Below are 24,803 nucleotides of genomic sequence, written 5' to 3'. Positions count from 1 at the left end.
ACACTCTACCGTTAAAACCACATTTCTCTTTATTACTGACTGTGATTCACATTTCAGTTCCGACCGGATGAGGAGAGATAGAGATTAAAAACATCAAGATTATTCTCGCGTGTGTTTGAAAGCTCTCAAATGCCCTTATATCTTAATTATTATAATTATTATAATTATTACGAGGTAATTATAATGTGCGCCATTAAAGTTCTACGATTTTACAGACATCTATTATAGATTCCAAGGATATTTAATTATTATTTTATGTTTCAAGATGCAGAGTAATTTTTTATCTATAATCGCGCCGATTCTGTGAGAGATAAAAGAGATTTCAAAGCTTAAGATTTTTGCGCATAAATCTCGGAAAACCATTTGACACGCAGGCTACCGCCCTGAGAAGATAATAAAGGTAGAGACATCAAAGACGAACGACGAAATAGGACTGGGGACCACTCGCAGGCGAGTGAGTGAAAAGCGGAATTACGGAGCAGTGGTGGAAAGCATCGGCGGGAATAGGGGGGAGAGGGGGGACACAGCAGCGGCAGACTGGCTGGTGGAGCAAGTCCGAGAATGCGCGAGCGAAAGATAACTATGTATCCCTCGAGAATAACGAAGAGACAAGTAAGTATAGCACGCAGGAACGGAAGTGCTGCCTGACGTCTCCGAGGGACAGAGTCCTTTATTCATTTCCCTTTTAATAACAAAAATTTTTTTTCTTTAAATTATCGACGCCATTTTATCGTCGAAAGCTCTATTATTAAAAAAATTAACTTTTTGAGTATTTTTTTAAATCCATTACAAAATCCTTTAAGTATTATTAATTCGACGAATAATTTTAATCTTAATATAGAAAAGAGTAATATAAACAATTTATTTTAATATACATATATATTTTTTATATAGAGAGATAGCGCTATATATATGATTTTTTCGAAATTTATTTCTCTATTTCGAAAAAAAATATTTATAATTCTTTATATTATTCTTTTATTAAGATTTCTTATTATTAAAATAAGAAATATTAAGATAAGATTAAGATTTCTTATTAAAATAAAAAATATTAAGAGAATATAATACAGAGAATTTTATAATTATTTAGATAAATATTATTATATATAAAGATAAAAGAATAATATAGAGAATTTTATAATTTTCTGTAATTTTCTCTTATATTAATATTCCTTAATTTTAATATTTAAAACTAAATAAATAAATATGTATATATATTGGAAAATATTGAAATAAGAGAATAATAGAATTTTTATTCCTTTAAAATCCTTTTTCAACATAGAGAGAATTTTGAAAAAAAAATAATATATTGAGATAAGACTATATATGTGATCGGGGGATTCTTTTTCAGGTCGCGAAGGAAGCGAAGGCGCGCGGAATGCAAACGTGGGCGCTGCGGTCCTGGGCGCTCTACCGGCAAGTGGGGGAGGTCCTCTCCCTCCCCCTAGTAGAAGCGGAGAAGGAAGGGCCAGTAGAACGGAGCAGCGCGCTGGAACGGGGTCCGCACACGTTCGACGCGCGGCCTTGCTTAAGCCCTCGCTCTCGCTCCGTTCTCGGCGAGAGTTACTTATCCTTATAAACGCGCGATCATTCGTTATCCACGAGGGGAAATAAATAGTGCGCGAGAAAAAGCTAGTCTCTCCCGATCGTGAGTGCGACATATTCGTCGTCGTCGTTGTCAAAAGAGAAAAATCGTCAAGAATACGGGAGTGCCTTGTGTTGTGGTGGGGGGGAGGCGCGGCGGTCGCGAAAGAGTGCCGCGTATCTCGCGTAAAAAAAAAAGAAAATAAATCAGGAGCACCCAGGACCAGGAAGATATTACAAAAGGATATTACAAAGGAAAACTCTCCCGACGAGGCCAGATTCCGCGCGCGTGCGCGCGCGCGCGCTGCCTAGGACCTGTTGATAGGTCGCGCAGGTGTACGCGAAGAAGGGCTCCGTATATTCCCTTCCCCCTCCGTCTCTCTCGGAGCAACGACGAGAGAAAGAGAGAAGGTATCTCTCCGTGTTGACGCTCTTCGGCAAGTTATGATGACCACCTGAATTAACGAGAGAACATATCGGAGGTGCCCTCCTGCTCATCGGGGGCCCAGACGCCCGGCCGTATATGGTGCCTTGGAGGAGAGCGCAGTCATTACGAGGAATAACAACAACAACAGTCGGACAACGAACACGGATATCCAGCGAGCGACCGAGAATCTGTCATCACCATCATCATCATCTTCATCATCGTCATCATCAGTATCACCATCATTATCAGCATCATCATCATCATCCTGCTCATCATCGCCGTCGACGTCGTCTATTCGTTCTATCATCAGTTTATACGTCGGCGGTGCTCCAGAGGTGCCGTCCGGATTTTTGCGCGTGCGCGCGCGCGCGCAAGCGAGTGGTGCCAAGTGGTGAAGGATTACGTGCAGTGGTGGTGAACAGTGTTGTGTGTGGGGGGAGGGGCCCCGTTGAGATGCCGTGGCTGCTCGAACTACGGACCCGCGATTAGTTTGGTGAGTACGACTTGTCAATCTGTCCATCTGTCAATATCTGTCCATCTGTCTCTGTTCATGCTTCTCCTTCCCCCCCTCTCTTTCTCTCTCTCTCTCTCTCCCTTTCTACGAGATTCCTTCTTCTATTTCCATCTTGCGTCTCTCACCTCTCGCTCTACTCTCCGACCCACTTCTTCCTCAACCCGCTCATTGTCGCCGGCGACTACCGCGCTTCCCCTCCCCTCCCCGGCCCGATTATTTTAGACGATGACGCGCCTATATTATACGCGCGCGCTGCTCTCCGACCTTATCCTTGTATATTCCAGCGCGTCGCATTCCAGAGTCGCGCTGGCAGCGCGCGCATATCTCGCGAACGCGAATGCAAATCCGGCCGCTCGCGCGTCGGATGTTGTTTCCAGGTAGAGCAACGCTGGTGCCCCCCTCTTCTGTGCCCCCCCCCCCGGAAAACAAACCGGCCGCAGATTCCTACAAAATATAATCGTCTACTCCGCCTTCGCCTCTGCCGTTGATCGTTGAAACAATCAACCGCAGGGGTTCTCAGGGGGACGCGAGGGGGCGGGAGGGATGGAGGGGACGATTGTGGTCCACCATCAAAAGGAGACGCGCGGGTGGTCTCTCGAAAACGGATTCCTCTCTGGAATGAGATATTTTCCCCTTTTCTCGCATACCTGCCTCCTGTCCCCCTCTTTCTTCTGGGAGGGGGGTACAGGGGGAAAGAGGGAGGGTTCGGGTCTCGCTCTAATCTATCGTGGTCGATGGAAGGCTCGTTCTCGAGTGTGTTTATCCGGCGAGCGGATACTTTTGCCAACCAAACGGGGCGCGCCCCCTCATGTACCCCCTGTCTCCCCCCACCCCCCACCCCCCACCCCCTCGTTATACCATAATGCACCGCGGGAGGAATGCAAGCGTGACGAGCCTTTTTCCGCGCGAATGCGTAAATTCATTGTCCTTGAAAGACACAAACACGCACAGACTGGCTGCTCGAAGAAAGGATATTGTTACTTAATGCGCGCAAACGCTAGAGCGGCCGCTCGAGTCTCGAGCGAGCGCTCGCTCCGAGAATTCGGCTCCGGTCAGTCCAGCGAGCGAGATGAGATGAGATGAGATGAGATGAGAGAGGCTGCGCGGCGACGGCGACGGCGCAGCAGACAGCTTGGCTCTGGTCCCACCAACACGTACCTTTCTGTGCCCTGTCTCTCTGTCTTTCTCTCTCTTTCTGCGTTCTCTTCGTGGTGCCAGGGCCGCGTGAGGAAAGCCCCTGGAACGGGTTGTATCTACCATATTGTATATCCCACTGTCATCTGCTAAAGTCCACGTAATCGGAATTATGTGTATTAATTTTAATTTTAAATGTTGCGAGCGGAGGGTTGTTATTGAAGGATTTTCTAATTGGCTCTCTTTCTCCCACTTCGTTTTTCTTTCTTTATTTATTATTGTCATAAATATAATAGGGTTGAATTACAAGATTATCGTAGTCAATATAAACACAGATTTATTAATCAGATTATTGTTATAAATATAATAGGGTTGAAGATATATTACGAAGAAATACATGGAAGAGAGAATTTTTGTTATAGGATTAACAATAAAAAAATAAATTGCAATCGAAGAACTGTACGTCTCAAATATTGTAATTAATAACATCAATAACATGACAATGTGTCGATTATATTTATATATTTATATATTATATAATATATTACATATATAATATATATACATATATGTATATATACATATAATATAATATATGTTTATATAATATACATATTTATATTTATATATTATATTATATATTATATAAATGTGATCTGTCCTAGTGACAGCAAGAAATTTTATTTTTAATTATTTTTATTATTTTATTAATTATTGAACGAATAAACGTAGCGCACGTCTTATCTATAAATTCGATCATTCAAAAAATTCAATAATAAAGCAAAAGCGTGAGATTTTTTTTTCTTAAATTAGCGGTATTTAATATTTTTCTAAATTTGTCAAAATTTGTTTTGAAAAAATGTGTGTAAATGAGAAAAAAAAGAAAATTTTACGATGATTATCTCTCTCGTTTGTGTATAGAACGACCTTATTTTCCATGCTTTCTAAAAATATGTCATATTCGCGACGATTTCTCAGAAAAGAATTAGATTAGATCTAATCGTGTGGCGTGTAATATCGCTATTAATGAGAATACAGAATGTGCACGAATACCGAGAACTATAGCGCGAGTTTGTGTGCCCGTTTTATATATAAAACCAAGAAGAGGCAAATATATCGCTGTCAATTACGAGAAGTGGTATTTTGCCAATAATCGCCTTAATGAATTCATTATGTGTCACGATTTATTTCAATATGCTTCGCATGTTTTTGTTATTGAATTTTATGTCGTTAGAATATTTTTTATTCGATCGCTTCTTTCCCTATTTAATAGATATTGAATATGTCTTTGGCTCTTTCTGCACTTTTCTTTATATAAGAATTACACGATCGATCTGTAATTAACTATTTCCTGACAAAAATATCGAGTCTACAACACTGTGTGTTCGAGATTAATTTAATTTCAATTTAACAGAATTTTTACTTGACATAAAATGCTCTATTTTATCATGATACCTTTTTTTAAACAATTGCAAAGAGAGAGAAGTTTAATATTTAAAGAAAAGTTAAATGAAAATAAAATAAATTTAATAAAATAAAATAAAGAAATAATATAATAAAAATAAAAATATAATAAAAATATAATAAAATAAAGAAATAAAAAAAAATATATATATATATAAAATTATATATTTAATTATATGTATATATATATATATATGTATAATATAAAAATAAATAAAAATAAGAGAAGTCAAATAGAAGAAAAATAATTCTGCTTTATCTTAAATGATCAATTATTGCTTATTTTATTTGTAATATTTTTTCGCTCAATGGCTAATGTTATTCTATATATAAAGAAGATCTGAGATTTGTTTTCTCTTCACATCTGGCACTTCTCACGCATCTCTTTAACCAACAGTTCGATTATTCGTTTTAGCGCGTACGCGTATAGCAGGAAGAAACTCGAGAAGTCTGCCGAGAGATCTTAACATTTTAGCATCGAACGAAATCGAAAGTCGAGGACGAGGGAAACACACAACGTCCGTTTAACATACGTCCATTATGCTGCGCATAAATATATTATAGCGCCTTTGAGAAATGCGCGTTTAAAGTATCGCCGGATAAAACCAGTTTCGTCCGCCCGCGCCCGGAAATCTCTACCGTTAATATGCAACAAGCAGCAAGTGTGTCACGATACAAAACACATTGTGTTCGATCGATCTCGAAAAATTACGTACGTAATATTCTTCCGTCTATGTAAGATGGTCTCGCGAACTTTGATGTTTGCAGTGTTGTGCTTAGATGATTTTAAAATTAGCTTGATAAAGATGAGATAAAAATATGTAAATTCATCTTAGATAAGATAAAGATGATTTTATTTTAAATATATATAGATAAAAGGTAAAATTATATGACGATTCATCTAGATGACTTCCAGATAATATTATTTTTAAAATCGCTTATGTAAACAGTTAAAAAATGTAATGTAAAATAAAAAAATGAAAATTATAGATATAAAAATATATTTATAATTTTATTTATAAGTTTTTATCGTTTACTGCTCAAGTTCTATTACTTAAAATATTTTCATGTGCTATGAAACTCTAAACCAAATTATCTGAATATTATGTTAGATAATTTAGTAAAGATAACACTTTTTTTTTATCTAAGATGCAGATATAGATAATACATTTTTTTATTATCTATATAAAGATAAGATAACGCCAAAATTTCATCTAGATGATCATCTATATAATTTTATTTAGATAACAGCAAACATTGGATGTTTGACGCTCCAAATGTGAAACGCGACTCGCCGCTTCTCACGACCCTTTTTCAGAAGAGACACACAACTTTGCGTTGACAAGTTAAGATCGTCACGTTATAAACAAGCGATTCGATAATAATCGAATAAATAATGCAATAAAATAATATAAAATATATTGCAATATATGCAATATAATAATAATAAATAAAATATAAAAATAAAATATATTAATATATATGCAATATAAACGCAATATATAATATATAATATAAAATATATTATAATAATAAAATAATATATAAACAATAGGCAACTTGTACTTTACGACATTCAAATCCATTGCAGTCTTCAAATTCGAATTTATATATAGCTCCTGTCGAGATTTTGTAATAGTGGAAAGTTCCAGTGTTTTCAATGTGAATCTTATCCACGTTCTCATTACTAATTCGAGATTAATATTTATATCTTTTCCGCGAGTCTATCATTTATCAATCTCTGATCGCGCGAAAAATCTATAAAAAAATTCGCATTATTAGATACTAATAAACTATATTACATACATTTACATACTATATTACTACCATTATCAGATCTTAACTTGTCAATTCATCGAGCTATTATATGCGATTCTTCAGCTGTCTTGGCTATACTTTTATTATGAAAGATTATTTACACGCATGTTTTGCTATCTTTTTTGCATCCCTATCCGCGGTTTCATTGTTACTCTAATAAGAAAGAAAATTATAGAGTAGGTAAATTAAATTCCATAAATGATTATGCACTTTCAATTAAACATTGATTTAATCGGCAATATACAGGGTGATAATTTTGAGAAAGCGTCATGGGAACTTTGCATATAACTTCTCGTCAAGTTCGCTCATCTGATCCGTATCGAAAGACTGATCTTCGCGGATATTTTCGAATCACCATATATAAGATCATAAAGAAAAAATGCTCGATGGTCGAGACTAAGAGAAAGGGATTACTTTGAAACAGAGCCTGATTCGACGAAATTCCTCAACATTCATTGGCGGACCTAGGAACCGTTGACCAATCGAATCTTGAGCCTCCGGGAAGATATCTCTTCTGCTGAGTCAGAGAAATTATGCAGCCCTTCGCTGCTGACTAAAATTTCCGCTAGTTAATAGGTGAACTTAGAAAACTTAGAAAGATTAAAGAAAAAGCGAGGAAACTAAATTACGCTTGTTCGAAGAAAAAGAAATAGTCAAGAAGAAACTCGATAAGATTCGTTATCAAGCATATATTATATCGCGCTTTTATTTATGGAGGATGTTTTCAAAAAAATTGTCGAAGATCTTAATCTGTCTTTATTGTATTCTAACACTAATGTCTCGATTCGTTCAATAATGTTGCGTTGTTTAAGTAATTAAAAAAAAAAAAAAATTTAATATATATTATATTTTATACATTTATAAAATATATTATAAAAAATAAAACAAAATAAAATAAAAATAAATAAAATTAATATATTATATTATATATTTATTAAAAAATTATTTAATATATATTATTTTACATATTTATCGGTTGATTAGTATCTGTTCATTTCGACCACACATCGACTTAATGATCTCTCGTAATGATCATACTTTCAAATATGTATATAAACGCACACACACACACACATCCATTGCTGCCTCATAATGATTTATCTTTTAAAAATGGCTATGTCCATCCCTTCCACAAATTCTTTTGACCACAGGGGTCGTATTACTTAATATAACTACTACTCCTCAGTTCTACTACCGCCCTGCTAGGTAAAAGGTGTCTTCTTTAGTACCTTCCGTAATCCTTCGTTAAGAGTCCAGGTGGTAGAAGATATTCTGAAGTCGTACCGTGATCACCTAATTCTGAAGGATACTCACATCTCTAATTTCGTCGCAAGACTATTTACAAAGAAGAGAAAGGTGAAAGAATTACGTACTTTATAATACAATTAAAATTAATGAGTCATTAATCATCCTCAATTATGTATGTGATAGTGTAGTCTGGGATTATTCGATATTAAAAAAATATTTTCTTCTCTTTTTCTTTCACTTTTTGCAAAAGATCATTCATCAAAAGGTCGTCATCATCATCATCATCATCATTATCATCGTCATCATCATCATCATCATCATCGTCATCATCATCATCATCCTCATCCTCATCATCATCACCATCATCATCGTCATCGTCATCATCATCATCGTCATTATCATCACTGTTGACACCTTTTTGCAAAATCTAAAAACATTTAGATTAATAATCATCCCCTATTTATTTTTCAGGGAGGTAACGCGTCAAGTGAGTGACGACGTCACGATGCGCATGTCGCCGCTGCTAAGATTAGTGCTCGTGGCAGCATTCGCGCTGCTAGCAAGTGCGAATGCTAACGCAGAGGCGGGTCTACGCACCGACACGAACAGGACTGTGTTGTCGTCGTCGTCATCACCCTCATCATCATCATCATCATCGTCGTCGTCGACGTCGTCGACGTCGTCGCGTCACAGCTTCGCGGCGATGAACAACGAGCAGGTAATCGCCGGGGTGGAGGCTAGTCTGCTTTCCCTGTTGGGCTTCAAGAAGAGACCCAACCCGCAGGGCACAGCGTATGTCCCGAAGTCCCTCAGGAAGCTCCAGGCCCGTCAGAGCAACATCGGCGTCACGAACATCGCGAAGCCCGGGATTCACGCGCGATCGGCCAACACCGTTCGCTCGTTTCTACATGTCGGTGAGTGTCAGATCTTTTATGTATTTCTGTTAATCAGTAAGAATCACAGTCGGGTGGAAATTGAGAAAGAAAAGAAACAGCTCCAGGCTACTATTGTCTAAAAAAAAAATTTTCAGGGAAATTCTTCTTTTTTTTAATTTATAGAAAAATTATAGGGAAATTTTTTTTACCTAGAAAAATCAAGATAATTTCTCATTGGCATTTGAGGAATTTTTTGAAATATTTTTTCTTTAATAATTTCTCGCTTCTATATTGCAAGATATCGATAGTCCATTGATTTATCACAAATTGTGAATTATTTTATAAATATAAAATATATTAAAATATATAAAATGTTTAAAATATTAAAATTAATAAATAATTGATTATAATATATTAAATATTAAAATTAATAAATAATAAATTAATAAAAAATATTAAAATATGCGTTTAAAATATATTATAAATAAATAAATAATTAGATACATTTATATATTTAATATCTTGGCAAAATATTGATTACTTATTTTATTTATTAATTATTATTTTAAGTGATGATTTTTAGAAAACGCATATATCAATGTATTTGATATAATATAGAAAAACCTATTTTATAAAAAGTTATATCTAAACATTCTCTAAATTTACTTGAAATTTTGAAAATATAGAACTTATTTTAAAAAGTACATTGTAGAAAAACTTATTTTAAAAAACTGCCAAAAAGTCTCTAAGATTAGAATTTTTTTTTTCAAAATTTTAGTAGATATCCTGAGCTCGTATTATTTCAGAAATGCAGTTAAGATTTTTTTATATAAACATACTTGTGTAAAAGGTCACACTTTGATCAAAGGGATTCAATAAGACAAATAATTTTCATTCGTTTCTTTTTACTTTTAATTTTATGTTTCTTAGTTTATATAATCATCTGAAAATTGACATTTTTCAAGGAACAATAGAATAATATTAGTAAAACAAAGTTAATTTAATTTTAACCAACATTTATATCTCGATCAATATTATAAACAAATTCTTTTGGATATAAATGAACAATATTATAATTACATAATGATATTATATAAATTTAAACTTTTTATTTATAAATATATATTATATGTGTGTATTGATAGAATAATTTCTCGGGATAAAGATCACGATATATTAATCTTATGTCTATATATATATGTTGCACTTATTTCTGAATTAACTTTGCTCTAATATATCCTATAAAAAACGATAACATATATACATATACAGGATTAACCTTACATGCAAATAAAAGATTTTACCGTATATTTCTAAATCGTGATTCATTAAACGATGGTGATAACTAGCAAGTTAGGATTCGTAATTCTCGAAAACAGGTTGGCGACTCTTTCGACTCTCAGTGAAAGTGCAGTAGTAAATGGAATGCAATTGCGCCCGTTATCAATCGTCATTCGTTCTACGTCGTCCGTAAATGACAAATTTTCATACGACTTTATCAATTCAATATCTCCATACATATTTGTACATACATACCTTTGTCATTCGGGTCAGCTACAATTCTCACGCGATTATCTGGCTTTTTGTATAGATCAGATTTCTGAAATTATTCCTTTTTTTTAAATATACAATAGCAAGTACTGTGATTAACGATATCGAATGGAATTAGAACGATTTTATCTTGAAATACCTTGTAGACTTCACAAAGTAAAAAAAGCAAAATATTTTGATAGATTACAAAATATCTAATGATTTCGCTGATATAAGTTATACCAGTGTTTGCTGTTATTTAAATAAAATTATATAGATGATCATCTAGATGAAATTTTGGCGTTATCTCATCTTTATATAGATAATTTAAAAATGTATTATCTATATCTGCATCTTAGATAAAAAAAAGTGTTATCTTTACTAAATGATCTAAAATAATATTCAGATAATTTGATTTAGAGTTTCATAGCACATGAAAATATTTTAAGTAGTAGAACTTGAGCAGTAAACGATAAAAACTTATAAATAAAAAACTATGAATATATTTTTATATCTCTTTTATAATTTCCATTTTTTTTATTTTACATTACATTTTTATTTATTTACATTTTTTAACTGTTTACATAAGCGATTTTAAAAACAATATTATCTGGAAGTTATCTAGATGAATCGTCATATAATTTTATCTTTTATCTAGATATATTTAAAACAAAGTTATCTTCATCTTATCTAAGATGAATTTACATATTTTTATCTCATCTTTATCTAGCTAATTTTAAAATCATCTAAGCACAACACTGGATATAACGATACGTAATTTAGGGGGGGATATATTTTATCCTATAAATTATAAGTTTATCTTAAGCATACCTGGTATAATTAGCGTAATTGGCATAATGGTACATTAAAAGATTTATTTTATATTGTTTTGTGCAGGAAGTAAATCTCTTTTTTATCAAAAAAAATCTGTACACTATTATTCATCATAAAAAAATTTGAGGAGAAAGTCTCATATTTAAAGTCTTAAAAAAAAAACTGTTCATAGTTTATTTAATAATTTGTTTAATTATATCAATTAATATACCACACATAACATATAAAATCCTCCAACTTAATTCTTTCGCAATATTCGCGGATTTCGTTATAGATTAGTGAATGAACGAGACTGTAAGTTATAAAACTCTCAATTTTTGCCAAATATTTCAAAAGTAAAAATTAAGAAATATATATAAATAAAAAAAATATAATTAAAAGAAATTAATATATATAATTTTTTTAAATTATATACATTTCTGTATTTATATATATTCCTTAATTGTTACTTTTGAAATATTTGACAAAAAATTGATAGTTTTTAATAAAATATTTTAATGCAAAATTAAATTTATATATCTTTCTTAATTATTAACTTTTGAAGTATGTAAAGAAATTTATACACAGAGAGAGAGAATTTTCTCTTAGAATTTACCCTGAAAATCATGGTAATCGTGAGACAATATGATATATGGAAAGAATTTTAAAAATATGTTTGATTAATTTTATCATAAAATTTTAGTGAATTTTACTATACTTTTAGTAAAATTAATCAAACATATTTTATATTATTTATTGTGATAAATATTATAATGAGAGAAATTCTCATAAAATTCTTTTCATACCATATTGTCCCACGATTACCATGATTTTCAGGGTAAATTCTAAAAGAAAATTCTCTCTATGTGTATAATTAAAAAATATATATAATTTCCTACAATTTATTCACTGTGATATACATAATATATATTAAGATATTATTATTTTATTAATATCAATAACTAAAATTTTCGAAAGGGATTCCCTTCCACAAATTGAACAGATATAATACGATGTGTGTTTGCGGGACTCGCCTGCCGCGTGAAGAGGAAAAGAATGGCATCCAAACGATTTCGTGGTTGAACCGACAAAGGACCCTTCGGTCGTCGAAAGCGTGTCGTGGGGTCCTTCGACGAAAAAGGGAGAAAAAAAAGGAGAGTCTAGATATATACTTTCGAGCCGATGATGATACCGCGTTGGAATGTTGAGGGACTTTCGGGACAGTTCCATCGTTACCTTTCTTGCTCTCGGGAGGTCCGTCTTCCGTTCACATGATTCACATCCGGATGTGAAGGCATTCCGACCCTCTGAGGGTCTCCGAGAGTCTCCGAGAGGGAGGAAACTAGGTAGCTTCGCCATATTCGAAGACGATTCTCGAGCAATTCCGCACCACTAAAGTGCTAGCTGAAGCACTCAGGGGGATGACATAACATCTGGAGAAAGCGCCGGGAGCAATTAAGAAGGAAGCATAATGGAAAGTGGTTAGACGTATCGCGAGGAACCTGAGGGTTCCTTGACAAAGGCGTTATCTTCAAACGCGTCGTCTCAAACTGGGTGCCGGGAATACAAAGAATGGAGAACTCATGTTGTGTCACCTCCTGTTCTTAAGTAATTTCGCTTCAACGACGTTTTTTTCCATTTTCTCTTGCTATAAATAAAATATAAGCACCGATTATAGCACTTTTATTTTATCAGCAATAAATAAAGACAGAGATTACCTTCATCTTCTGACACAATCGGAATCTGACTTCATCGAAATAATATTGGTTTTAATGAAAATGGCCTAATAAGGGGTGACATTTGAAATAAACTGAGTTTTCAAAGTTTTTTGAGCCATTGATTTTTCTATAATCAAGTTAATGACGTTTAATTCGATCCCTCTCCTTTGTTAGATTTAAAATAAGATTTTTTAATATTACAATTAATATATGTCGGGGGAAAAAAAAACTAAAATCTGTCATTAAAATTGTCATCTTTGCGAATTGTATAATCAATGAAATTTATATAATTAAAATAAACTTATACATATATATAATTTTTTATAATCACATTTTTTTTAAATACATATCTTTAAAAAAATTTCTTCATAAAAAATTATACACATATGTAACATTTTTTTATTATCTAAATTTTATTGGTTATATAACAATTTTGCAAAGATAAACTTTTTCTGATATACATATATGACAACTAAAATTATACATAATATTTTAAATTATATAAATTATTTTATTTAAAAAATTTCTTTATATAAAAATATATATTATATATAAAGTGTTCTTTATTTATATATATTTCTTAATTCTTACTTTTAAAATATGAAGGCGGGGATTAAAAACGTAATTAATATTCTGGAAATTTATTAATGTAAGATGTAAGTTATTGAAAAAAGAAAAAGAAAAAAAAATACTTTTGATATAAAATAACACAATTATAATTGATTAAATCTGTTCACTCTTTCATAGGTGTAGGAAATTATTAGTTTAGAAATTTAGATTGAATTTTGTAAAAAAAGGTGATGATATATATGTAAAAAGTTTATAATTAATATTTCTCTTTAATAATTTCTCTTCAATATTTTTCTGCCATTTGCTTTTGCTTCCCCGCAGAAATTAGATTCTATACAAAGCATGCGCTCGACGATGCACAGAGATATGTGTGTGTGGATCAACATTGGCTCTTGTATATGTAAAATTTACATACGTATTACACGAACTACGACTGCAATCCTCTGTTTTCGAGTCTTCCGAGAAACACAACTGCGTCATCGTACATACATACATTTTACTTTATGTTAGCTATTTTCGCAGAAGCGTGAATTAAATTATGTACGCGTGTCTTAAGATATATTCACGTAGGTATAGTCACGTGAAAATGATCCTGTGCTTGGTGGCACTCCTTATTAATTTATAAATGTAAGACTAATAAACACACATGATATCTCTGATAAATACATACGATGAAGAGGAAATTTAGAGGGAGAGAGAGAGAGAGAGAGAGAGAGAGAGAGAGAGAGATCATCTTCCTTTGAATTTAATATAAGCAGCCTTCTTGTAAAACCGGTGATTTATTTTTAATTCGATATTATGCGACCTATAATACGTGACTTTTTTTATTTTGCGACGATCTGCTTCGTATTTTGAATCATCAATTTTTTTTTTTTTATTTATTAAGGCCCGAGAAAATTCTCGTTTCTCGTTTTATTTACTTATAAAATTCTATTTTTAAAGTCACAGAAAATTATCGTATTATTATATCGTATATATTATTTTTAATTTAACTAATTTAATTAATTTGGTTCACGAACAACACATTTGTTATACAGGGTGTTCAACTTTAATTAATATAGTCAAATATTTATGAAACTATGGCTGTAACGAAAAATTATTTTATACAAAAGTTAAAAGGTTTTGAGAGAGAAAAAGTTGATAATTTGGAATTTTAATTAAAATTATTTAAAGGTAAATCTATTTTTTTTTTTTAAATGAAACTACCCAAATTGTTTTAATAAATCGATACCTCGCAATATTCAACATAAAAAGTATTTCGTACTTAATTTTAACATAATTTTACCAAAACTATAAAATATTTCGTAAAATGTTCATTTTTTGATGATCTTATTTTAATAATTTTATGCACAAAATAATACAGGAATTAATTGTGTAAAGAAAACACATAATTTTGTTTTTTTTTAGAAAAAATGTGCAATTTGTAATTAGCAGCAAATTTTTTTTTAAACAACTATGCGTTTTCATTACACTTTACACTAATTGATTCTTCTCCTTATTTTGTGCATCGAAGCATTGAATTAAGATCGTCGAAAAATGAATATTTTACGAGATACAGTTTATATAAAATGTCACACATTAAAGTACGAAATATCTCGTAAACTACTTATTCACTTTCTGGCTATCTTTAGTTAAAATTCAAGATTATTATAATCTTTTTTTCTCTCGAAACTTTTTAACTTTAATGTATGAAATATTTACACAAGAGAGACCATAGTTTCAGAGATATTCAATTATATTAGTTAAAATATATATTTATATATATGATTTTTTAGTCAATTATAACTCTTATTTATGCACTTGTGATATTTCTAAATGAAAATCCTAAAGTAAAATGAGATGTTCGACTACTCAACACTCAGTGTTGTGTTTAGATGATTTTAAAATTAGTTAGATAAAGATGAGATGAAAATATGTAAATTCATCTTAGATAAAATGAAGATGATTTTAAATATATCTAGATAAAAGATAAAATTATATGGCGCTTCATCTAGATAATATTATTTTTAAGACCGCTTATGTAAACACAGTTATAAAAAAATGTAAATTATAAAAGAGATATAAAAATATATATTCATACTTTTATTTATAAGTTTTTATCGCTTAACTGCTTAAGTTTTAGTAAAGATAACATTTTTTTCATCTAAGATGCAGATATAGATAATACATATTTTTATTATCTATATAAAGATATAAGATAACGTCAAAATTTCATCTAGATGATCATCTATATAATTTTATTTAGATAACAGCAAACACTGAAGATAAGATAATGCCAAAATTTCATCTAGATGATCATCTATTTAATTTTATTTAGATAACAGCAAACACTGTCTGTCAACTACATTAATTAAAATGGGACATCCCAAAATCTCAACTTTGAATACATCCGTGTATACTAACATCCCTAATCTCTTCTTTTCTAGAGAGCGAGCTGGACCACAAGTTCACGTCCACGAATCGCTTCCGGCTGTTCTTTAACCTGAGGGGGATCCCCGCGAGCGAGACGTTGCAGGCGGCAGAATTGATCCTATCACGCGTCTCGATTTTAGAGAATACAGAGAATATAGAAAAGCACAGCCGGGTACAAGTATACGACATACTCCAACCCGGGGTGAAGGGTCGCAAGAAGCCGCTGTTGCGACTGATCGACACCAAGGTGATCGAGCCTATCGCGAGCACGTTAACCATCAACCTGGACGTCCACCCGGCCGTGACGAGGTGGCTGCAGAACGAGCGCGACAATCACGGCCTCCTGGTGCACGTGACCGGGGTGCGCGCGCGCGCGCACGAGCACGTGCGACTTAAACGGGCCGCGGACGAGCACGAGGATGCGTGGGCCGTCAAGCAGCCGATGCTCTTCGCATACACGGACGACGGCCGGTACGAGATGGCGACCGCGGAACGGATGATGGAGCGGCGAGCGAGACGCGCCGCTTTGCGGAAGAATCGGCGGAAGGACGGGCGGGAGAATTGCCGGCGGCATCCGCTCTACGTGGACTTCGCGGACGTCGGGTGGAACGACTGGATCGTCGCGCCGCCCGGATACGACGCCTTCTACTGCCACGGTGATTGCCCGTTTCCTCTCGCCGATCATCTCAACTCGACGAATCACGCGATCGTCCAGACCCTCGTTTACTCCACCAAGCCGAGCATGGTGCCCAAGGCCTGCTGCGTGCCCACCTCGCTCAGCTCGATATCGATGCTCTATCTGGACGAGGAGAACAAGGTGGTGCTCAAGAACTACCAGGACATGGCGGTCCTCGGATGCGGCTGCCGCTGATGGCCCAGGTGGCAAAAGCGTACGTCGTTTTGACGTCAAAATAACGTCATTAGACGGCAAAATGACGTCTTTCCAGTTCGGCGAGACAGATGAGGAGGATCTGTAGAAGGGCAGGGGTTCGTGGAACCCCTGAAGGAATATATAGAGAGATATTTATTTCCTTAGGTCCCGGACCACTCGTGTTTCGTTTACGTAAATCGCGCTCGCCGCGGCTATTTGGCGAACGCATCGGATAAGGATTGATACATGCGAGCATAGACGTTGTAAATGTAAATTTTAATATATTAAGAAAAAGAGAAAGAATGATAAACGAGAGTATGGCGTGATGAAATGATTCGTTGACAAACGCATCAACGGCTCTTTAAAATTCATGATTTATCTCATATGGACCCATAAGATAGATAGAGATTCGCGTTTTTAAAAAACTAACGAGGAAGCTTTTAATTTTATTAGCGAAATCAATTTGAAATGCGATGATTAGGGTAACTGCGATCGAAAAATGCGTAAAGGAAGGAATAATTGACATTATTCAGCTGGAAATTGCGCAAACCCGAGCGACAATTGCGACGGAACGATAGGAGTTTCTTGATAATAATAATAATAATGGTTGATCGAGAACGCGATAATAAGAGTGGCTACACCCGATCATAAGCCAGACCCAATTGAGAAAATGACGGGAAGACTTGATTCTTCTAAAAGATGATGAACGAGGGATACAATTTTGCAAATTGACATCCGTCCAATATTCCTTATCAGCGGTTTTCAGGCTGTTTCACGAAGCTTTTTTTCGATAATACGGTTTTTTTATCCAACATATAGTGTCAGCAGATACGCACAATTTTATATGAAAGAAATTTCGTTCGGTGCGAGAGCTGAAGAGGATATATTTGATTCGCGAATCAAAAATAGAATTCGCAGAATTTTACTGTACTTTCTATTATTAAGGCGAGTTGCAGCATTGAAAAAAATTGCGAATTTTACATGGAAGCGTTTTAAGTATTTGAAACGAATTGGAATTTATTTTAAAAACATAAAAAAATCTATTTTTTTTCCACAATCGTGACTTTTAATAATTGTACGAATTAATTTACTCTCAAAGTGGCGACGATGAAGCGATTAATTAATTCTAATGTATCATTAACAAGAAATCTGTGCGTCGAGTGAAAAAAAAAACACGTATGAGCGCTGATATTTTAATTTTTTTACATACTTTATCACAAATTGACTATTTATCTCATCTTTTTTTTTTTTTAGACATTTCGACTATTTAAATTTTAAAATAAAATAAACGATAGGGTGCATAATATAAAAGCGATTTCACGATTTCTTGGCAAAAATTGTGCATCGCTAATACTGCAAAAGACATATTGTGTAACACTTCAGTAAACAAATTCAGAAAAATTTCACGTGCCGGAAAATATGTATGATTGTACACCATATATGATGTAATTTTTTTATAGCGTTTGTGTGTGTCGCGTGTAAATGTACGTATATATACGAATACGCATTTATCTTTCCTGTAATTTAATTGTATTAATTAAAACGTCTGCGTTTTCGCAAAAATTGCCGTGAAATAAACAAATCTACCGCCACAAATATAAATTGTACCTAAATTATAATTGTAGCTTAAGGATTATTCTATTTATTTTTTTTTCTTCTTTCTCTTTTGCCAAAAGATATTTTTGAAAACACACGTGTATATTTGTACAGAAGTGTTATATCGATAAGGCGAGCGCCCGTTATGTAAAATGTGTAAGATAGGATATAAAATAAATAACGAGAGGTCTGTAAACATTGTTGTAAATAATATGCTGTAAAGAGTATTTTCGTGCGTATATGTATATGTTCTTATATAATATTTTATCAATATATATTTTCCTAGCGTTCTCTCCACAGTTGTATACATATAGAATGCGTGTGTAAATATTAAATAAATTTATAATACGGCAACCACACATATGAATGTACATTTTATACCTATTTCAGATTGTCTTGTGCATTTTTTCTGTTAAATAAACGATAATATATATGTAAATTGAATTTAGTGCATAAAAATTCGCATACACAAGAATTAAAGTGATATATAGTTGCAAAGGTTCTGTTTGATTTTATATATAATATATATTCATCAATAATTATATATATATATATATAATATATAATTATATATATATATATAACAATTATATATATAATATATAATTAAATAATGTAATAATAATATAATATATATAATATAATATATATATATATAAAATTCCATATGAGAGAGGAGGGAAAAAAAGAATCTTTCACAAGATATCTGTAGAATTCCAATTTTACGTCTGACGTTTCATATTACATATGATATATAATTGAAAACTTGAAAATTTTTTATATTTAGCATTATAATCCATTTTCTTTATTCTGCGATTCTCTATCTTTATATTATAGCCCGATTACTTTTCTCTAGAATTCTCTTGCAATATTTGTCATCGAATAAAGAAAATGAGAAAAGAATATCTTCATTTTTTGCGCATTTATTAGGCCAGAAATAGAGATTGAGGGAAAATCGTAGAATAAAGGAAATCGATTGCACTTTATACAAGAGTATTATATATTAAAGTATTGTATATATTTTATACACAAGAAAACTTCGATTCTTCGTGACGAAGACGTCGAAGACTCGTCAGCTCTGATTCAGCCCGGGTCCATGCAGTTCAATAAAACTTTCGAGCGAACGAGGAACGTTACCATAATAAGGCAGATTGTAAGCTTTGATTGCCTTGGCAGCCATACACGTTAAGGATAATTTCGTCTGAGTTCGTAATATTATTTTAGCTACACCTGAAATAGAAATTGAGTATTAGCCAACTAGAAGTTCATGTGGAAAATTCCGTAATAGAGAGAATTTAATGAATTTAAATTGAGATAAATGATTTGAGAGATCTGTGTAAACCTACCCGTAGTAACTACATCATATGGTGTGAGTCCTCCATTGTTCACAGTATCCATATGTGCTCCAGCTTCTATAAGATTTATTATAATTGAATGTAAAGTCGCAAAATCACTGAAAAAATTTTTAAATATTATCAAATCTATACAAAAGAGATGAATTTATAGTACAGTAACTTTAAGCATAGCATACCTGATTGCTTTGTTGTAACCAACGATGACATGAAGCGGCGTGTTTCTTTCATTATCCATTGCGTTTACATCAGCTCCGCAACCAATTAATAACTTGGCTGTGGCTGCGCAAGGAAATCTGAAAATCAAATAGATTTTTTTATTATATTTATTATTTATTTGTTAATCCATGTCTTATGGCTTTGAATGGCTTACAGTTTATACACTTATGTAATTTGTGCAAATAAGTATGGATAAGTGTTATTACATGTAAAGTTAGTTACAAATAAATCAAATCAAATTAAATCAAATAAATTTTGAAGCTTATTCACAAAAATTAAAAAATTAAGAATGAGAATATCAAACGGATAATTTTGCTTAAAATGAGGACCAATCTTCTATGAATATTATTTTAATATTTTGTATTTTAATATATTTTAATATTTTATATATTATTATATATTATATATTTATACGTATATATATAATTATATTATATATATTTTTATATTTTAATATTTTGTACATTTAATATTTCTTTCTTTTACGTACTTGCAGACATCATTCGTATGAAAATCATCAACAGGGGTTTCGGCATTCACAGCAAGATGTAACAGGGTCTGCCCATCTTTCAGGCAAATCTGTAACGCGCATAATTTGTGCACCACGTGATACGCCTGTCTCAAATCGGACTCGTCGCATCTGTTTCCATTAAGCGTCATGAGTTTCGTCAAAATCGTTAGAATATACAAAGTCGTTGTAATATTCGATTCCATCTCTTCCTATGCAGACATTATTTCTAAATATAGGGACAAACTTTTCTATTTGTGTCACGCGATAATCCAATATACAGTCGCTGGCATTCATTAAGAATAATTAAATAAAAATAATTTAATATAATATAAGTAATATATAATAAATAATTAAATAAAATAATTTAATAAAAATAGCGATTCACAAATCCTTTTCATTTTCTGTGAAAGCAACAGAATCACGTGATAAATAAAAAAAATAAATAAATAAAAAAAAAAAGAATGTACAGACACATCAGAGATGACTCTATATTGGATTATTAAAATATAGCTCTCTCATGGAAACAAAAGTCTTTTTTTCATCAAACTTACAATGCATTGATCAATGTCATCCTTGGAATCTGGATTTTGAATTTTAGTTTTGTTCCTATTCAATTCTGTGATGCTTGCCTCCAATACATTTATCACCTGGGAGAAATCCAAATCGACGCCTACGTGTATCATTTGCGAGAAAACTTGCGCGAATCGAAGAAGATCCGTTACGATGGATATATCATTGAGCTGTCTCAGTTTCAAAGCGTGCAACCATAAGTCTATGCATCTGTCAAATCTGGCGTTGTCCGCAAATATTGCGCCTCTAAATACTATAGGATGTGGCAGTTCTGGATTATGAAGACCTGGATGAATAAATCAATTTTAAAAAAATATTACTTCTCCTTAAAGAGCAAAACATTTTTATATACAGGGTGTCCAATTTTAATCAATCACCCCTCAAAAACTTTTATTTTTGATTGTACAACAAAATGTTTCAAACAAAAGTTGTTTGATTTAAAAGGGGACAGAAGATGACGCTACTGACTTTTTTCTGAAGGACATTTTTCAAGGTTATTTGAAAGTCATGTTTGTTTTTTTAAATGGAACTAATATAATTTTTTTTATATAAATCGATTCATTTTTAGCCATCTCACCCTTATAACTTTTTATGCCAAAAATTACAAGGAATGGGGGTTGGTCGATTAAAATTGGACACCCTGTATAGCTTTAATAAAAGTAAATAAAAAAACGCATATCTACCCAAAATTCTTTCCCGAATAACGAGCGATTCCATATGTATAGCGTTGGGATTATCTTTAATGCTTTCTAATCTCTCGAGTGTCTCGCTTTCCCTCCAATTCTCATATGCTTTTACGACTGGACCTAGTTGCTTATATACAATATTATTAATATCGCTATACCTGGAGGGACACAAGAGAAAAATAATGTGTAATTTAAGATAAGCGCAAAAGAGAGAATCCACAGTAAATAAAAACGATTAGTTTTCTCACCTTAACTTCATCGCTTCATACAGGTACTTATACGCTTTAATTAGGCAATAGTTATCCTTATCATTAGCGTAAGACGCTCCAAGTAGCTCGTAAGCGTCTATTATTTCCTCCTTCGTCACTTCCTCCTTCGTCACTTCCTCCTTTTGTACTAGATATTCAACGACTTCCGCACGCGTTCGTTCGGCAGCCGTTATTAAAGGTGTCATGCCACTCACATTCTTCGTCATTTTCGTTCCATACTTCAATAATTCGCTAACAATGTTACTGTGTCCGCATTCGGCGGCAAAATGCAACGCCGTTGCGCCACAAAATGCTTTTTTGTTAGGATCCGCTCCTTTGTCTAATAGAAAATTGACCTGAGAAAAATTTAGACGTCAAAGGATTAGTTAAATCTATGTAAACCATGTGATTGCGTAACAATTTTTTATATATGTTAGAATTTATATAATAAATTTATATAAATTAATATATATATATATATATATATAATTAAATATATAATTAAAATATTATATATAATAATTATATTATAATTCTAAGTGCTCACAATTTCAAGATGTCCTTTATATGACGCTATCATGAGGCAAGTGTTGTTAAATGTATTGGGAATATTTATATCTGCATGGTGGTCGATCAAATATTTAACAATATCCAAGCGTCCATTAAAACATGCAGCTCGAAGTGGGGTAGAATTGGTTTTCGTTGGATGGTTAATGTTTGCGCCTGCTTTCACGAGAGTTTTAAGAACACTTAAATGTCCCGCACCTGCAATAAACATTTTATTTATTTAATGTAACAGAATTTTTTATTACAGTATTTTTTATTATTTTGTAGCTGTTACCTGCTGCGGCCCAAAGTGCACTGGCTCCCTCAATAACGTATCCATTAAATTTGACTGTACCTTCCTGCTCTAAATCAGGTTTGAGCTTGTCAAGTAACAGTCTAACTACCTTATTGTGCCCATAACGTGCGGCAACTATCAAAGGAGTACACCTTTGTCCATCGTCTTCTAGAACTTTCTGTAAATATGAATCAAAATAACATTTCAGACAGTTTTGCACATTTTCGACAAGTGTGAATAAAATTGGATATTATAAATAATTATATCCAATAAGAGAAAATTATATTTATAAGATGTATATTTATATATCAAATTAATACATTTGAAAATTTATATAGTACTTTATAGCTTAGAAAGATTTACAAGATTAAGAATAATAGAAAATATATATATAACACTTCATTAATATATATATAGAAACATGTTGCAAGTTGTCCTGAATTCTTTCTAAATGTGCACCACTGGTGCAAAAGAATCAGTGTCGCACTATATAATAACATAGTATTCTACAAACTTGAATGAATTAATTACTGAAATTATATATATAAATCTAACTAACTTTCGCAGAGCTTCTTTGATCAATCATTTCATATTAAAAGCTACAATTAGAATTTTATATTTAAAACTATAATCAATCAATCATTTCATATTAAAAGCTATAATGAGAATTTTATATTTTATTTTACATTTAAAACTATAATTGCAAATAAAGTTAGAAATACTTTTAGACAAAGAAGTATGTATATAGTAATATAAATATATCTATATATATATATATATATTTATTCATCTAATCGAGCAAGTGACATTTACAATCGGAATTATCGGCGATTAATTGATAAAAAAAAAAGAAAAAAAAAAAAAAAGAAAGAAAAAAAAAAATTATTTCCACGAGCGATTCGGAGCGGCGACGCTTTACCTGGTTGATCAGATGATCGACGTCGGCGTCGGATTTATCGCTCAGCAGGGTATAAAGAGCCATTGCCATCCCGTCCCTCGCGGAATAATAAATCCGCTTGATCAGCGACAGCTGGGCATCGTCTATTATCTCATACGCGGTGTCCATCATCCTCGTGTGTCGAGGAGAAATAATATTATTCCCAGACACGGAGGACCAGAGATATTCGCTGGGATCAGCTGATCGCGGAACCGCCGTGAATCTCCGTGGTAACCTCAAAACTCATGTTCTCCACTCTTTACCCAGCGTGCGGAAAATAATACAACGCATGCCGTCCCGATCCTATTTTAAGAGCGTTACGAGCAACAATGTAGCGATCCCGACGTAAAAATAACTTGCGCACAAAGCGGTGCGTTTTTACCCTCCTTTGTGCGTCTTTCCCGAAACCGGAATGAAAGATGCGCTGAGAATCCGCGAATCTTCTAAATTCGCGATCGCGCGATCTCTCGAAAAGATCGTTTTTCGGATTTATCCAATAACTTATTCACATTATTCATTTTCGCGAGTTCTGAAATAACGAATCCATTCCTCTCGACGAATATATATATATATATACTTATTGTATCAACGCATATAGTATATGTGACAGATTCTGCAGCGTGCGATTTGTGTCGGATGGCTTTGTGATTATTTTTCGCACATGTGTCAAAATCAGCTGATGGTAACGAAAGTATTCATGTGTCAAAATCAGTTGATGGTAACGAAAGTATACATGTGTCGAAATCAGCTGATGGTAACGAAAGTATTCATCTTTATTGACGAAATTCGCGGCAGAGATTTCGAACATGTGAAAATCAAAGACATATTTACGCAAAAGCGAAAGACAGCAACTTATTTTTCTATA

General features: G+C 32.9%; 2 protein-coding genes across 3 annotated transcripts; one reads left to right on the top strand and one right to left on the bottom strand.

Annotated features, from left to right (window-relative positions):
- Positions 1 to 56: 56 nt before the first annotated feature.
- LOC145937010 (protein decapentaplegic) lies at positions 57 to 18,933 on the top strand. Its single transcript, XM_083039741.1, is given in 7 exon segments — positions 57 to 174; positions 266 to 612; positions 1,352 to 2,504; positions 8,128 to 8,297; positions 8,661 to 9,103; positions 16,122 to 16,921; positions 16,923 to 18,933. Coding segments are annotated over 3 exon segments (1,371 nt in total). The 5' UTR covers positions 57 to 174; positions 266 to 612; positions 1,352 to 2,504; positions 8,128 to 8,297; positions 8,661 to 8,694; the 3' UTR covers positions 17,085 to 18,933.
- A 346-nt stretch (positions 18,934 to 19,279) lies between these two features.
- LOC145937259 (protein fem-1 homolog B) lies at positions 19,280 to 24,511 on the bottom strand. 2 transcript variants are annotated; one of them, XM_083040194.1, is made up of 10 exons: positions 23,921 to 24,509; positions 23,002 to 23,179; positions 22,708 to 22,925; positions 22,161 to 22,516; positions 21,910 to 22,070; positions 21,208 to 21,512; positions 20,636 to 20,865; positions 20,106 to 20,222; positions 19,921 to 20,027; positions 19,280 to 19,804 (listed from the first exon to the last, which is right to left on the bottom strand). In XM_083040194.1, exons 1-10 carry the CDS (start codon positions 24,068 to 24,070, stop codon positions 19,647 to 19,649), a joined length of 1,980 nt encoding a protein of 659 aa, XP_082896320.1. In that variant the 5' UTR covers positions 24,071 to 24,509; the 3' UTR covers positions 19,280 to 19,646. The 2 variants fall into 2 exon arrangements, with proteins under 2 accessions (XP_082896320.1, XP_082896321.1); XM_083040195.1 differs by having other exon boundaries at positions 19,664 to 19,804; positions 19,921 to 19,986; positions 23,921 to 24,511.
- Positions 24,512 to 24,803: the final 292 nt, after the last annotated feature.

The sequence above is a fragment of the Prenolepis imparis genome, unplaced genomic scaffold (genome assembly GCF_030444845.1).
Source record: "Prenolepis imparis isolate NDT839.2.m4 unplaced genomic scaffold, iyPreImpa1.0 SCAF_6, whole genome shotgun sequence".
NCBI lineage: Eukaryota > Metazoa > Arthropoda > Insecta > Hymenoptera > Formicidae > Prenolepis > Prenolepis imparis.
The sequence above is the reverse complement of the archived record's forward strand: the minus strand, read 5'-3'. Positions and strand labels throughout refer to the sequence as shown.

Excerpts from the sequence above, each read along its gene's own strand:
- LOC145937259 (XM_083040194.1), bottom strand. The coding sequence starts at position 24,070 with ATGATGGACACCGCGTATGAGATAATAGACGATGCCCAGCTGTCGCTG. Across the intron at positions 23,180-23,920 it reads TCGATCATCTGATCAACCAG|AAAGTTCTAGAAGACGATGG; the intron begins GTAAAGCGTCGC and ends TCATATTTACAG. Across the intron at positions 22,926-23,001 it reads TGCACTTTGGGCCGCAGCAG|GTGCGGGACATTTAAGTGTT; the intron begins GTAACAGCTACA and ends TGTTTATTGCAG.